The sequence below is a fragment of the Carica papaya genome, chromosome 3 (genome assembly GCF_054855325.1).
Source record: "Carica papaya isolate Zhongbai chromosome 3, ASM5485532v1, whole genome shotgun sequence".
NCBI classification, from domain to species: domain Eukaryota; kingdom Viridiplantae; phylum Streptophyta; class Magnoliopsida; order Brassicales; family Caricaceae; genus Carica; species Carica papaya.
Window position 1 is genome coordinate 32,113,891 of NC_142311.1, and position 15,273 is coordinate 32,129,163.

The 15,273-nt window shown below is 35.3% G+C and overlaps 1 protein-coding gene across 2 annotated transcripts; it reads right to left on the bottom strand.

Annotated features, from left to right (window-relative positions):
* Nucleotides 1-2,018: 2,018 nt before the first annotated feature.
* LOC110819960 (threonyl and alanyl tRNA synthetase second additional domain-containing protein) lies at nucleotides 2,019-5,748 on the bottom strand. 2 transcript variants are annotated; one of them, XM_088216557.1, is made up of 8 exons: nucleotides 5,584-5,747; nucleotides 5,333-5,479; nucleotides 5,130-5,242; nucleotides 4,667-4,759; nucleotides 4,164-4,266; nucleotides 4,001-4,075; nucleotides 3,344-3,439; nucleotides 2,019-2,359 (listed from the first exon to the last, which is right to left on the bottom strand). In XM_088216557.1, exons 1-8 carry the CDS (start codon nucleotides 5,665-5,667, stop codon nucleotides 2,300-2,302), a joined length of 771 nt encoding a protein of 256 aa, XP_088072683.1. In that variant the 5' UTR covers nucleotides 5,668-5,747; the 3' UTR covers nucleotides 2,019-2,299. The 2 variants fall into 2 exon arrangements, with proteins under 2 accessions (XP_088072683.1, XP_088072684.1); XM_088216558.1 differs by lacking the exon at nucleotides 4,001-4,075 and having other exon boundaries at nucleotides 2,106-2,359; nucleotides 5,584-5,748.
* Between the last annotated feature and the right edge of the window lie 9,525 nt (nucleotides 5,749-15,273).

Here is a 15,273-nt window from a genome sequence, read left to right on the forward strand (position 1 = left end):
TATTTTTCATAAATTTGGAGTAAAAAAATACAATATGTAATTCTTAAAAAATAATTTTAAATTTTATTAACAACTTACACTTAAATTTTAAAACATAAAACTTCAATTTTTTTTTTTAAAAATGACAATACTTTTTATAATTAATTTTAATAAATATTAGATGATTTTTTATTGAAATATTTTTTTATTAATAATTATTTTAGTAGTATTTTTTAAGACTTTTTTTTTTCTTTTTTGTATTTTTCGGGAAAAAAAAAGAGTTTTAATTTTTAATATAAAAAAGAAAAGCGATGGGCAATCAGAAAGGTTGGATATGGTGGGGTCCGCAGACAAGACCAAAAGATGGCTGAACTGAAGAGACTGCTAATGTGGACCACGTAAAGTACCAGGTTGCGTCCAGTGCCAACCACTAGACCCACTGCACAAAATCTACCCTCACCAGACACATATACACATTTTATTTTAATATATACTTCTACTTTTTACTAATTTTGTAATATTTACATACAAAAATTAATATAATCAATCTTATCATATACTCCCACTCAAATTTATAATTTCATAAAAAATATAAAAATTACAAACATCTAATTAAAAAAAAAAATTCAACACACATACATTTATATTGATCAAAAAATATATATTATTTTGTGTTTATACCATTTCTTTTAGTTCAATATTTAATTTTTTAAAGAAGATTTTACTTGTGAAATGCATGAAAAATGGAAAGAAAATGATTTTAATTAAAAAGATGGAGTATTAACTAAAAATATCAATTAAAATATGGTATGGTGTTGTGATCTGACGAGTTCCACATTTTTTATTTTTGCAATAATTTAATTTTTACTGTTTGATTTTATATTATTTTACATAAAATTATTAATTTATTAGTGTAGTTTGGTCAAATGTGAAATGCGATGAGCCGGTTTTGATTGGGAGAGCATGAACAACGCATATCGGGACAATGGCTCAAGCTCGGGTGCTAAACATGTCCATGGAGACGTTGCCACCCCAATCGTAACTAGTAGTGGGCACTGTTCAGCGTGCTTCTGCATTTGCACGCTCTTGGCATCAGTCTCTAGATTGTCCATGCAACACAATATCTAAATCTAGTTTATGAAAGAAAATAATTAAATAAATTCAAATTTACGACTAATTTTTTCATCATTAGATGTTAATATCTAAATTTATATTTACACTAATGTAAACTCTTTGAATTTACAGTAATACTATCATTTTTATAACGAGAATAGTATAAACATCGATTTGAGAAATCAAAACCCTGATAAAGTGAGCATATGAGCATAAAAGTATAGTACATGTACACGTAGTGGAGACAATTAGAATCATTTTACATATGCAATTATAGTATAGAAACAACATAAAAAGGCTTAGCAATTCTCAAATATTTGACTTGAGCAAAAGCAGCGGGACCATGAAAAATAAAAAAGTTTGGTTCTTTGAGGCATTGGAAGCGACTCTTAATCTAATGATCATCAGAGATAATTCTTAGGATTGAAGAATAATTTATTAATAAAAAACTCATTCAACGTAAGATTGTAACCAAAGACCCCACTCCATACATGTCCAAAATACGTGAATGCTAGATTTCCATGTCAAGCTTCATGATCCACTGAGGAGAACGAAACCAGGCGAAAACATGATGGAAACAAGGATATTGAACCATATAAAAGAGGCTAATTTACAAAAAAATATTCTTCTAGTTTAATCATAATCATAATAAAGCCTTTTATTTTTTTAATTACGAAAAATATTTTTTTATTAATATTTTATTCACTTTATTTTAAAAATTTTAATAATATACAATCGTCCGATAGAGTATAACAGTTATCTAAAATAATTATAAAATTATTCACTTGTTTAGTTTATAACAGATTATAAAATAAAAAGATATTTTTAAAATAAAATAATACTACATTTTTATAATTATGTTATAACAGGGTGTTTTGTGAATTATCTCACAAAATAAGTCAGCAAGTAGAAGTAGGAGAGAGAGAAAGAGCCAAAAAGAGAAAACAGTTGCTGAATTTACAAGGATAAAGTATTTCATCTCTTCTTATCTTTGAACTCGCAATGATATAATATAGAGGGGGGAAATGCCATGGCGTTGTTACTAATTTTCGAGGTTTCAAAATCCCGGTAGCATGCTAAATGTTAACAGATAAGTGCAATACCTCATTTCAACTATGTGAGGACTAGTCCAGATGGGTGCATACTGGTCCTTAACATAAGTAGCATACATTTGTACTAATGATGATTAAGAATGTGATACCAGAAATCAGGATTCAACTGTGTAAAAGACTTTAGTTGTTCCCTTCTTTGTCCGTATTTGAGAAACCTGAGCAAACAGAATTTGATAGAGAAACCATATTAACTCCATCCGTCAAAGTCAGACGCTCTCTCGCAAGCATCAATAGATGCTTTATAAGAGTAATATCAAAAGAACAAAAATTAAACAAGACATACATATAGCATTATACACTCCTAGGTAACTGATGTAGCCTTGCAGAGTAGAGTTTAGAAAAGATAAGAAACAAAAATAGTAATAATAATAAATTTTCAATGATTTGAAGTACGAGAAACCAATAGCCACAGTTGCAGAACTGTCAGAACCTCGATCACGATGTTGTTTTGTTGCTCAACTCAAAAGAACGGTAGAATGTCCAGATGGTTAATACGTAAGCAATCTTTATGGCAATGAAAATTCACAAATGTATTTATCGGTGTCTAATAACCTAAAATATCTAGAATCTAAATAGGAAGACAATAATGAAATAAGATTTCTAACTAATAATAGACCTATGTCCAAGTAATTCCTAGAGAATCTCTCTTTTTTACTGTTGAAACAAAGCTTAGTTTCAAAAAAAAGAAAAGAGACTAAGCAATGCCACAAACATCAGGAAACAAGTAAACAACTAATATGTATGTGCAAAGAGTTTCTTAGAAAAACAATCTCCTTTTAATCACTCTGGTGATAGAAAATCAAATGTGAAAAGAGTTCCTATTAATCGCAATCTCCTTCTGTTAATCAATGGCTCAAAGGCTACAATAACATTGTGGACGAATACGATGCTTCAAATGACACAAAATAATTTATTTCACAATACAATAGTCACTACACTTGATCTCAAAAGAAACTCAAAGCAGTATTACTGGCAATAACACTGCCAGTGCTTTTTTTTTCATTGGCTAGGAGAGTTCCTGCTGTTAGGTAACACTATAAACTTTGTTTATGTATATTATCACACTATCCACGTAAAATCACAAGAAATGTTGATCATAAAGCAAAATATCATCCAGTTGAATGAAGATAACACTATACCTTCATGCTCCGGATCTCTGAAATATCAGAGACATGGGTACCACCACAAGGGCAACCTGGATTACTCCCTAATTGTACAATGCGAGGATAGCTGCCCTGCAAAATGTATAAAAACAAACTATTACATGTTTGATTAAACCAACCTAACATACAAACTAAACAAGATGGCCAAATTTCTATGTTTTGCAACCCTGAAGGATTTCATCATTGTTAGGGTATTCAAATGTGCAGATACAAACTCAGATAGCATTAATAAACTCCATTAGCTGATATATACGAAATAGACCCCATTACAATGAAGCAGCAGCCTACCTGTCCATCCTATCACCCCAAAAAAGAAAATACAGCCGATCTATATATTTTGCACCCATGAATATATTATGCAACAGCATAAGTTAATATCATGCCTACAACACCATATGTAGCATCCAACATGAGAGGAACCATTATGTCAGACTTCATTCAAAGAATACATAAGATTAAAAATTCGTCATGTGATTAAGTTTTTATAATTTTCATAAATAAAAGTCAGTGTGTTCATTTAGTCCCAGAATATTCACTGACCTCCAACTATAGATTTGATATACTAGACACAGGACTCATTATGCAGATAACTCTCCAAACTTCCTGTTCTACTACATGTTATTTCTTATATACCTTGGGTATGTAGTGGGGAAGTGAACCACCACACAGTTCAGTAGCATCTCCATAGGGTAAAATTTCAGCGGAAACCTAAAAAAATAGGGAACAACATTTTACCAAATAATGATGCAAGAATCAAATAAGTGCATTCAGCAGAGAACATTAAGCTGTAACATACTTTCCCTCCCCTGGATATTAATGCATTAGCTTCCAGCTCTAATTCTTTCTGCTTACTTTGCAATTCATTCTGTGGAATCGTGCCTTTGTATTCTACAAATGGCCTGGTAGGAAATCATCTACGTATATTCAACATCAAGAACCAAACTTTTGAATGAAATAACTCAGCATCTCAATGACATGAACATGTGTATGTTTATTAGACAAACTAGTCCATAGAGAAGGGGAGAACAGAAAAGAATAAAGGAAAGGAAGTATGAAGACTGCAGTACTTCCAACATTGATCATGAGTTGTTGGAGAAAAATCATCAGTAGTTGCAGATAAGCAAGTGAGAAAGTTTTTCCTTAGTCACATTATATAATTGTAACAAACCACACCCATTATATCGAGAGGAAACAAAACATCAGAGGTAATTAAATGTTGAAGCTCACGTGTTCCTTGTACAACTGGAAATTAGATGATAGACAGTCCTAATGCAATTCTAATACTTATTTATAGCATACCCATCTGGAAAATGGTATCCTTTGCCAGGCTCCAGATGCCCTAGCCCAACTTTTTGCATACATACATCCAGTAAATGTCCAGCCGAGTGTAATCTGCAAACAAGGAAAAAAAATGAAACATTTTCAAACCCGCAAAACTTTATCTTTTAAACTTTTTAACTCTGCCTTCGTTCATATCTCATTCAATTCCTAGCCAATTTTCAATCCATTTTTTTATTAGTTCTTGATACTACAACATATATATTTTTCAATTTATCACCATCCAAACTTAAATTCTTTGGTATTATGAATTCAGTTACTGCCATGAAATACATTTAATGGACTTTACCTTCAAAAATTCAAGCTTTGTTACAGATAGCTTAAAATAATAAAATAAATCATGTTCTAATAATGCTGTTAACACTAACGTAAAAATTAAATGTAAAATTTGATTAAGAATTGAGTGGGGAATTAAGCTGTATGCCTGGAATTAAGGTGGCGCCCTGACTCATCAACAAACAAAAGAACTTCTTTTCCTTTCTCCATCTCAAATTCACATTCCTCATCCGCACCCTCAACAACTCCATAATGAAACACCTATTCAAGCAACCAAACAAGACCAACAAGTTAACCCCAGAGAATCATGGCGAGAACTAGAAATAAGTTACCAATAGGGGATTAATTTACAATTCCATCTTTGGGTCGAACATCTTGCACGACGAACTTGAGGTTCAAATCGGATATTGTAATGAACCCTGTGTCGGACGGTTGACCACCGCCTTGTGGGTGGAATATCGTTGACTCCAATATTAGAGCACGCCTACCATCATCACCCTAACAAGTAGACGCCATTGATATGCATATTAACATCGTGACTATAAACGAAATATGCCTGATTAAAGAGAAAATGGATTTGAATATATTGAAGGAAATCAGACCTTGAAGCAGGAGACGAGTATGGATTTGGATTGTAGTTTCCACATATCTTCATAGTAATCCAATCTTGTTGGAGCCACCTCCATTCTTGGTGTTCAATTGAGTTGCCAGAGCCAAAACTGAGTCACCTCGCCGAAAGTACCTTCCTTTCTGCGAAACAGTCGAGCTCCGCTATAACTTCTTACAGGCCAAAATCCAGGTGGACAGTGACGTGGCAGGTTGCCAATGGACTCTTCACATGCCAGGTTGGACTCAAAAATCCATAGTGATATTTCGTTTTATAAATTAAGCAACTATTAAATTAATTTAAATTTTAATAAATTTATTATATTTTTAAATAAAAGAAATGCAATAATTATTATTATTTTAATTAAAATAACCACAGTATGTTATTTCTTCTTCTCTATTATTATTTTGACCAAAATTTCTAATTATTTTTCTTCAGTTGATCAATTTATGTAAATAATTTATATATTAGTTATCATAAACTGATTAGCCAGTTATAAATTTATCATCTCTTCGATATAGAGAAATTTAAAAATAAATAAATAAATAAATAAAAATTTGCTAATTAGTATTTATAAAACATAATATAGAAATGACCCAGATGAATTAACCATGTGGGGAAGTAGAGAACACTAACCGTCTGAGCAAAGCCAAGGACGGAGAAGAAAAAATAAATTGCTATTTATTTATTTTTAATAGCCTCCAAAGGGGTAATAACCTTTGAGTCTCCGCTCTTTTTATGGGGAGGAGTAGAAATAGTCGAGTTGGAATTACTATTTGATTCCGTTAACTTATCAAATAACAATTTAATACAATTGATAAAAATACAAAGTAATCTTAAAATAATATTAATATAATAATTGGATTCGAAAATTGGTTCGATATAATTTTTATTACATTTATAAAATATATAAATAATTAAAAAATTTATTTTAATTTAAATTTTATTAAATTTTTTAGAAAAAATGAATTAGTGACGAAATTGAAAATAATTTAAAAAAAAAATTGGTGAAATTTTGAATTAATAAGGTGTTTTTGAAATAAAACTTGAAAACATTGAGTAAAATCGCAAACAAAAATTCGATCAGGTGGAACGACCCAATCAACAGCCAGGGCGAACCAAAAGATGCCGCCTGGCAAGCACGCTGACATCGGCACCACGTAAGAGGTCATTCGAGCAATCTGCATGTCTGACAATCCGACGGTCTAGACCTCATCCCGCGTGCATGAACAGCCCAAATGCATTCCCTCTTTAGAGGCGATCGGACGGACGAAATTAATCGTGATAGACGGTCTAGATTTGTTCATGCAATCAACCTAAACAGAAAATCATCGAACGACCTTCCTCACCCCACGTCGACTCAAACGAGCGATTTGGATCGAAGAAGATATGAGTATTTAAACTCCACTTCGTAGGGAACCAAAGCCTTAGCTGACAGAGGGGTGACTGGCGAAGAAGAAGAATGGTGGCCGAGAAAAGAACTAGACGCCGGAGAAGGAGACCAACCACCGTCGCCGCCCCACTAGAGCCACTACTGATGCCAAAACATGTACTTTTTTCCCCTTTTTCGCTCGAAATTCAATCCCAAGCCTTCCTGTGACCATATCGGAGCCAAAGGATCGACGAGCCAAAAATTGCAAATAAAGCCCGGCTGAGCCGCCACGGCCAAAACTTGAAACCCTATCTAATGACCCCCTTCCCGCTCGAAATTCAATCCCGAGCCTCCCTATGACCATATCGGAACCAAAGGATCTATGGATGAGCCGAAAACTGCAGATAAAGTTCGGACGAGCCGCCACGGCCAAAACCCGAAATCCTCTCAAATGACCCCCTTCCCATTTCCCATTTTACGCGATTCTTTGATCATCATATTCACCGTTTTTTTTTCTGATGTAGGTTAGCCGAAGAGGAACTCCAACTGCGAATGAAGACCGGCAGAGCTACCGCACCCGAACACCCCCCTGCAATAGGTTTCCGTTTTTTATTTTCTTTCGACTAACTGAGGCTCCCTAACGTATTTTTTTCGCAGGGATACGTGTAAAACTGGCTAAAACCGGCCAAAATAAGCCTAAACTGAACAAAACTGGTCAGGCCGAGGTGAACCACTATCGTGGACAGCAGAGCCTGCGATGGAGCATGGCGACGCCGCCATGCCAAACCTCTAAATTTTGCCATAAAGATTTTTCAACAACAATTTTGGTATTTTAGATATTTTTGAGTACGTGACGAATATTTTAATTTTCGCATAGAAAATTTAGAAAATCCGATGACCGTCAGGAGGCATATGAGATAACATAGTGTTTCAAAACTCCGACATGGGTAAGAATCCCTCACTCTATTCCTTATTACGATAAATTGAGGCTTAATAATCGATAAATCTTGTGTTTTGTGAAAATTAAAAAATCTTAAAAATAATTATAGATTATTAGTGAAGTCGGAACCAGTCAGTTCATATTTACCCTGATTCACCGTTTATTTTTTTGTACTGCTTAAATTGCTTATTGTTATATTGTACGTATTAAATTGATAGTTTTGATTTATTTTTTCGATTTTTTGGTTTACCTTATTGCACATTCTTTTACTGGTCTGTTCTGCAATAATTGTCTCAATTATATTCTTAATGTATGTATCGTCTATTTGCATAACTTTTCATTAACTGAAAATATAAGATATTAGTATGTAACTGGTAATCGGTTCGTGGTATAATTCCATGTAAGAAAGACTTACTAGTTACCCTAGGAACGGGTGGATGGACCTAGTACGTAGAGAACCCTACTATAGACATTATTTCAGTCAGATGGGGCTGAGAAGTCTCATACCTGAAGGGTTTAGGAGATATAGTTCACCCTCATACCGAACGGGGTATCAAGGCGATAGTGTGTTTGACACCCATTACTGAATGAGGTATGGGAATGACCGGATTAATTGATAAATCTAAATATTGAGTTCATGAATAGGGGAATATCCCTATGAACCTCAAGGGGTTCCACTAAGTAGGTAAAAAGGGGAGAATTGCCGACCTTACTCACTTATACATGAAATTATAATGTTATATGAGTATTTGTCTCATAGGTTGATTTTGAAAAACTCGTAATATTTATATGAATAATGTTTTAATGTTAAATGAATTTACTTAAATTAAGGGTTCTATTAGTTGTTTTATGATTTTTATCAACGTTCGATTTCCGTATCGGTTCTTAGTGTGATATTCTTACTGAGATAATATAGATCACTCTTCTATTAACCATTTCATATTAAAATGACCAAGATCCAAAATCCGATCAGTAAGAGGGTTGTGAGTAGTTTACCTCTCAGACCCTGTTTAAGTACTAGTAGAGGTTAACCCCTTAGAATATTTATTTATAATAATTTATTTACTTTTTTTTTGAACCACTATAGAAAGGATATTTCTGTAGTATTATTGTGCATTCTAATTTACTGTATAAGAAATGTAAATCCTAACTTATTTGTTTGCTTCTGCATTTAAAATATAAATTCATTTTCTTTAAGTTTTAGGGTTTTATAGTTGGTATCAGAGTTGTATTCCTTGAAACCATTCCTTATACAGATTTAAAAACACCAAAGTACAAACTCTCGTTCAACCCTTTTTTATGAAATGCAAGTCCAAGAATATAAGGAGAGGAAGACATCCACTAAACTGAGCTGCCCATGATGGGTCACTTTGAGAGGATGTCGATCGAATCTTTGAGATATTAGAGAGACTTATCTCTGTCCAGTAGGCCTGAAAAGAAAGGAGAGAGTTGTTTGACCCTCCACTACTGCCACAGTTTAAGCCACCCTTACAGCGAAAAGATCAAATGTCACCCCGGTACAGCCTTGCTCCTCCACCATATCATCAAGCACCACTGCAGTACAATCCGGTGCCCCCATCATATAACCAAGTGCCGTCACAGGGCTACCCAGCCCTTCCCCAACACAATCTAATCCCTCTTCAATTAGAGCTGATTCCACCCATAATGGACCCAAACTACATTGAGAGGTATAAGAGACTAAACTTATCTACCTTTGCAAGAGCATCCTCTTTCGAAGAGACCAAGTATTAGTTAGCTGAGATAAAGAAAGCTTTCGCGACTCTTGAGATGACTCTTGAACAGAAGGTGATACTTACTACCTACATGCTCGTGAGAGAGGCAAGTCATTGGTGACAATTAAAGCAGGCCACCTTGCTCATTCCAGTCTCTTGGGAACAGTTCCTGATGACCTTTAATGCAGAGTACCTCCTAGAGCACTTTTGGCATTTGAAGGAAATAAAGTTTGTACACCTAGTCTATGGTGATGTGACTATGTCAGAGTATGCTCGAAGGTTCCTAGAGTTGGATCGGTATTCCTGCGAGAGTATGATGGATGAAGGTAGAAAAACATGAAAGTTCAAGTGGGGCATCCGTCTTGATATCAGACAACAGCTGTATGTGTTTAAGCTCAGTACCTACTCTGCTGTTCTGGCCAAGACACAAGTAGTAGAGAGGAACCTGCATATCTTCTCTCCAGTAGTGAGAAATTTCAGACTTTTAGTTTCACACCGCAGACCAGCACCCACTGTATCGGTTCAACAGAACAAGAGGCCTAGGTCTGTGGCTAAAGCTCTTCCTCAAGCTCTAGCAACAGGACGTGGCAGGACTTACTAGTACTGTGGCAAAAATCATAGGGACCAACCCTGCTATCATCTTAACAATACCTGCCACATATGTGGGAGTGCCCAACACTACGCGAGTGAGTGCTCGCAAAATCAAAATTAGACCAAAACTCCTATCCAGGGTAGAGCTTAAAACCTCACTCAACAAGATGCTGAAGCCAACCCATATGTGATACAGGGTACGTACACTATCTGTAATCATATTGCACATATTTTGATTGATACTGGTGATTCATATTCGTTTGTCTCATATACTTTTGTAAAAAAAGTTGAATGTATTGCCTAAGAATCTTGATTCTGTGCTATTTGTGTCTACTCATGGGGATATAAAACTACTAGGGGATGTCATATACAAAGCTTATCTTGTAGAATAACAGATAAAAAATTGAGTATAGACTTGATAGAGATAGACATAAGGAATTTTGACATAATTCTGGGAATGAACTAGTTAGCGGCGTATCACGCCATCGTAGATTATTTTCACAAGAAACTTGTATTCAATTCTTCTAATGAAGAGTCATTTACAAATTAATAAAAGTTTTAAATATTATTCCCCTATGGAAATTTTCTTGTTATATGATGTTTTAACTTGGTTGTCTTTTCTACATTAGGCAAACCTAATAAAAAAAGTTTGTATTCAAGAGATCCTTATAATCTGAGAATTTTTAGAAGTATTCCTTGATGAATTATCTGCATTGTTAGTGGATAGAAAAGTTGAATTCACCATAGATTTCCAGCTTGGTACCCATTCCTTCTCAGTTGCCCCTTACCGCATGAGTTGTGTTAAGATGGAAGAACTGATAAAACAGATCAAAGAATTACATGATAGTGGGTTCATCCAATACAATGTATCTCCTTGGCATGCTGGAGTCACGTTTGCAAGGAAAAGGGATGGGGCATTGAGATTATGTATTGACTGTAGGGGATTGAACAGAGTCACAATCAAGAACAAGTATCCACTTCTTAGAATTGATGACCTTTTTGACTAATTATAGAGTGCACAGGTTTTCTCCAGGATAGATTTGCGTTCGGGTTACCATCAAGTAAAGATCAGGGTAGAGGACATTCTCAATATAGCTTTCAGAACTAGCTACAGACACTATAAATTTTTGGTAATGGCTTTTAGACTAACCAATGTGTCAATTATTTTTATGAATTTGATGAATAGAGTTTTTAAAGAATTCCTAAATCAATTCGTCATTATGTATATTGATGATATCCTAATCTATTCAAATAGCAGAGAAGAACACACTCATTACCTAACTCAGGTTTTACAAGTTCTCAGGAAAAAGAAATTATATACAAAATTGAGCAAGTGTGAGTTCTATCTCGAGTAGACTACCTTTTTAGGGTATATAATATCAAAAGAGGGAGTGTCAGTGAATCCCGAGAAAATTGAGGCACCATTTGGTAGGAGAAATTAACTTTGGTTAAGGAGATTCGTAGCTTTTTGAGAATAATAGGTTATTACTACAAGTTTGTGGAAGAGTTTTCTAGCATAGCTGCTCCTTAACCTACTTACAAAGAAGAACGTTAAGTTTAAGTGGAATAAGAATTGCGAAATGAGTTTTACAGAACTCAAGAAGCAGTTGACTATCGCACCTATTTTGGATCTACTAAGTGAGACAGGTGGATACACAGTGTATAGTGATGCCTCCTATATGGGATTAGATTGTATTATGATACAGTGTGAAAATATTATAGCCTATGAGTCTATGCAGTTGAAGAGTCATAAAAAGAATTAACCCACCCATGACTTGAAACTTGTCGCTATCATCCACGCTTTAAAAACCTAGTGCCACTACTTGTATGATGAGACTTTTGATATTTACACAGACCATAAGAACTTAAAGCATATATTCACTCAAATAGATCTCAACATGCATCAGAGGCGTTGGATAGAGCTTCTCAAGAATTACGATTGTAAGATCTTGTATCATTCGGGTAAGGACAATATGGTAGCTGATGCGTTTAGCAAAAAAAATGCAGATATGTAGGCTCACTTAATAGTTTCTGAATGCAAGGTAATAGGGGCTGCACAGCAAATACGGCTTCAGGACTTGAAGAGGGTTACATGTCTGACCCATCTTACTGTCCCACTTGGACTGATTCAGAGAATAAAGGAAGCCCAACTGACTGATTCCACCCTAGCAGTTTGTAGGAAGGATGCAGAACATGGAGTAAATTTAGGATTCCGAGTCTCTACTGATGGGTTGCTCAGGTTCCAGGACAGGGTGTGTGTTTTAGATGACAGTGAACTAAAAAGAGACATCATGACAGAGATTCATAGCTCAAAGTTTGTCATGCATCTAAGAAGTACTAAGATGTATCAAAGTATGCGGCCCTGTTTTCTGGTGGAGTGGGATGAAAAGAGAGATAGTCAATTTCGTCTCCAAATGTCTTGTACGTCAATAGGTTAAGGCAGAGCATCAACGTCCAAACATGATACTTCAGTCATTACCGATCCCGGAGTGGAAATGGGAACATATCACCATAAATTTTGTGACAGTGTTGCCTAAGGTACACTCAAGACATGATGCTATCTGAGTAATTATCAACCGACTCACTAAGTCCTCTCATTTTTTAGCTATCAAAATGACCGACCCCTTAAACAAGATAGTAAAAATTTATATCGAGGATATAGCCAAGCTACATGGAGTTTCGATGACGATGTATCCGACAGAGATCCTAGGTTTACCTCTCAATTTTGGTCTAGTTTTTAACAAGTAATGGGAATGAAACTATCCTTCAACACTGTATTCCACTCTCAAACCGATGGACAATCATAACGGATAATTCGCACACTTGAGGATACGCTCCGAGATGTTCTAGAATTCGGGGGTCATTGGGATGATCACCTACCTTGATAGAGTTCGCCTATAATAATAGCTACCAATCGAGTATCGGCATGACCCCGTATGAGACATTGTATGACTGACCCTGTAGGTCGCAAATCTGTTATGAATAGATTGGTGATAGAAAGTTGTTTGGTCCTGATCTTATAGAGGAGACTACAACTAAGATAGTTAAAATCAGAAAGAATATCCAGACAGCTTAGAGTAAACAAAAGAGTTATGTTATGCCAACACTTGGAAGAGAGATTTAGAACTCGAGAAAAGCGATCGAGTATTTCTTAAGGTCACTTCTTTCAAGGAAATCAGCAGGTTTGGTAAAAGAAAAAAATTAAATTCTCGATTAATTAGACCGTTTGAAATCTTAGACAGGATTGGTACGTCCGCTTATAGACTAGCACTACCTCTAGCGCTATCTAGAGTCCATAATATGTCTATGCTACGCAAGTACAACCTGGACCCCTCACATATCTTATCTCACAAGCCCCTTTCACTTCAGGAGGATCTATCTTATAAGGAGGTACCAGTAGACATTGTGGATTGGAAGAATAGAGTACTTTGTAATAGATAAATTTCCTTCATCAAAGTCCTATGGCAAAATCACACATAGGAAGAGGCCACTTGGGAGTGAGAATCGGACTTCAAAACCCAATACCTTCAACTATTTAACTAAGTGAGAAGGTGATAAATTTGAAGGACTAAATTTTTTTTTAATGGGAGAAAGTTGTAATACCCGGGCTCGAAAATCGGCTCGAGATAATTTTTATTACATTTATAAAATATATAAATAATTTAAAAAAATTATTTAATTTAAATTTTATTAAATTTTTTACAAAAAATAAATTAGACGCGAAATTAAAAATAATTTTAGAGAAAATGGGTAAAATTTTGGATAACAGAATGTTTTTAAAAGAAAACTTAAACACATAAAGTAAAATCACAAAATAAAAAATTTAGCTAAGTGGGACGTATCAGCAGTCATGGCGAACTAGAGTACATCACGTGGAAGGCACACTGACATTAGCATCACGCGGGAGGTCACCCGAGCGATCCGTGTATCTGAAAATATAACGGTCCAAACCTCATCCCACGTGCATAAACAGCCAAGATGCATTCATTCTTTAGACGCAATCGGATGGACGAGATTGATTGCGATAGACAGTCCAAATTCGTCAACACAATCAACCTAAATGGGGAATCATTGAATGACCCTCCTCACCCCACGTCGGCTCAAATGAGCAACTTAGATCGAAGAGAATATGAGTATTTAAACTCCTATTCGCAGGGAACCAAAGCCCTAGTCGACAGAGGGGTGACTGGAGAAGAAGAAGAATGGCGGTTGGAGAAAAAATCAGATGCTGGAGAAAGAGGCCGACAACTATCACCGTCGCACCAAAGCCACCGCCGATGCTAAAACATGTACTTTTTCCCCTTTTCTAGCTCAAAATTCAATCTCGAACCTCCATGTGTCCATATTGGAGCCAAAAGATCAATGGGTGAGTCAAAAACCAGGGGCAAAACTCGACTAAGCCGCCACGACCAGAACCCGAAACCCTCTCTGATGATCCCTTTGTCATTTCCCATTTCACACAATTCTTTGACCACAGTATTCACTATCTTTTTCTAATGCAGGTTAGCCAAAGAGGAACCCCAACTACGAATGAGGACCTACGGAGCCGCCACACCTAGAGACACCCCCGCCGGTAGGTTTTAGTTTTTTTATTTTTTTGACTAACCAAGATTCCCTAACATATTTTTTCACAGAGATACGTGTAAAACTGATCAAAATCGACCAGGCTTAGGCGAACCACCACCGTGGGTGACAGCCAGCGCCGGAGCATGGCAACACCGTCGTGCTGAAACCCTAAAATTTGCTAGAAAAGTTTTTCAACACCGATTTTGTTATTTTGGAGTATTTTTGAATACATAACGAGTATTTTAATTTTCGCAAAGAAAATTCAAGAAACTTGAGGACCGTTAGGAGGCGTAGGAGACATACAGTATTTCAAAATACTCTGTTATGATAAATTGAGGCTTAATAATCAATAAATCTTATATTTTATGAAAATTAAAAAAATCCTAAAAATAATTACATATCACTAGTAGAGCTTAAACCAGTCAATTCATGTTTGCCCTGATTCACTGTTTATTTTCCTATGCTACTTAAATTACTTACTAT

Excerpts from the sequence above, each read along its gene's own strand:
- LOC110819960 (XM_088216557.1), bottom strand. The coding sequence starts at position 5,667 with ATGGAGGTGGCTCCAACAAGATTGGATTACTATGAAGATATGTGGAAA. Across the intron at positions 4,267-4,666 it reads GGATACCATTTTCCAGATGG|GCCATTTGTAGAATACAAAG; the intron begins GTATGCTATAAA and ends ATTTCCTACCAG. Across the intron at positions 2,360-3,343 it reads CAGAGATCCGGAGCATGAAG|GTTTCTCAAATACGGACAAA; the intron begins GTATAGTGTTAT and ends CTGTTTGCTCAG.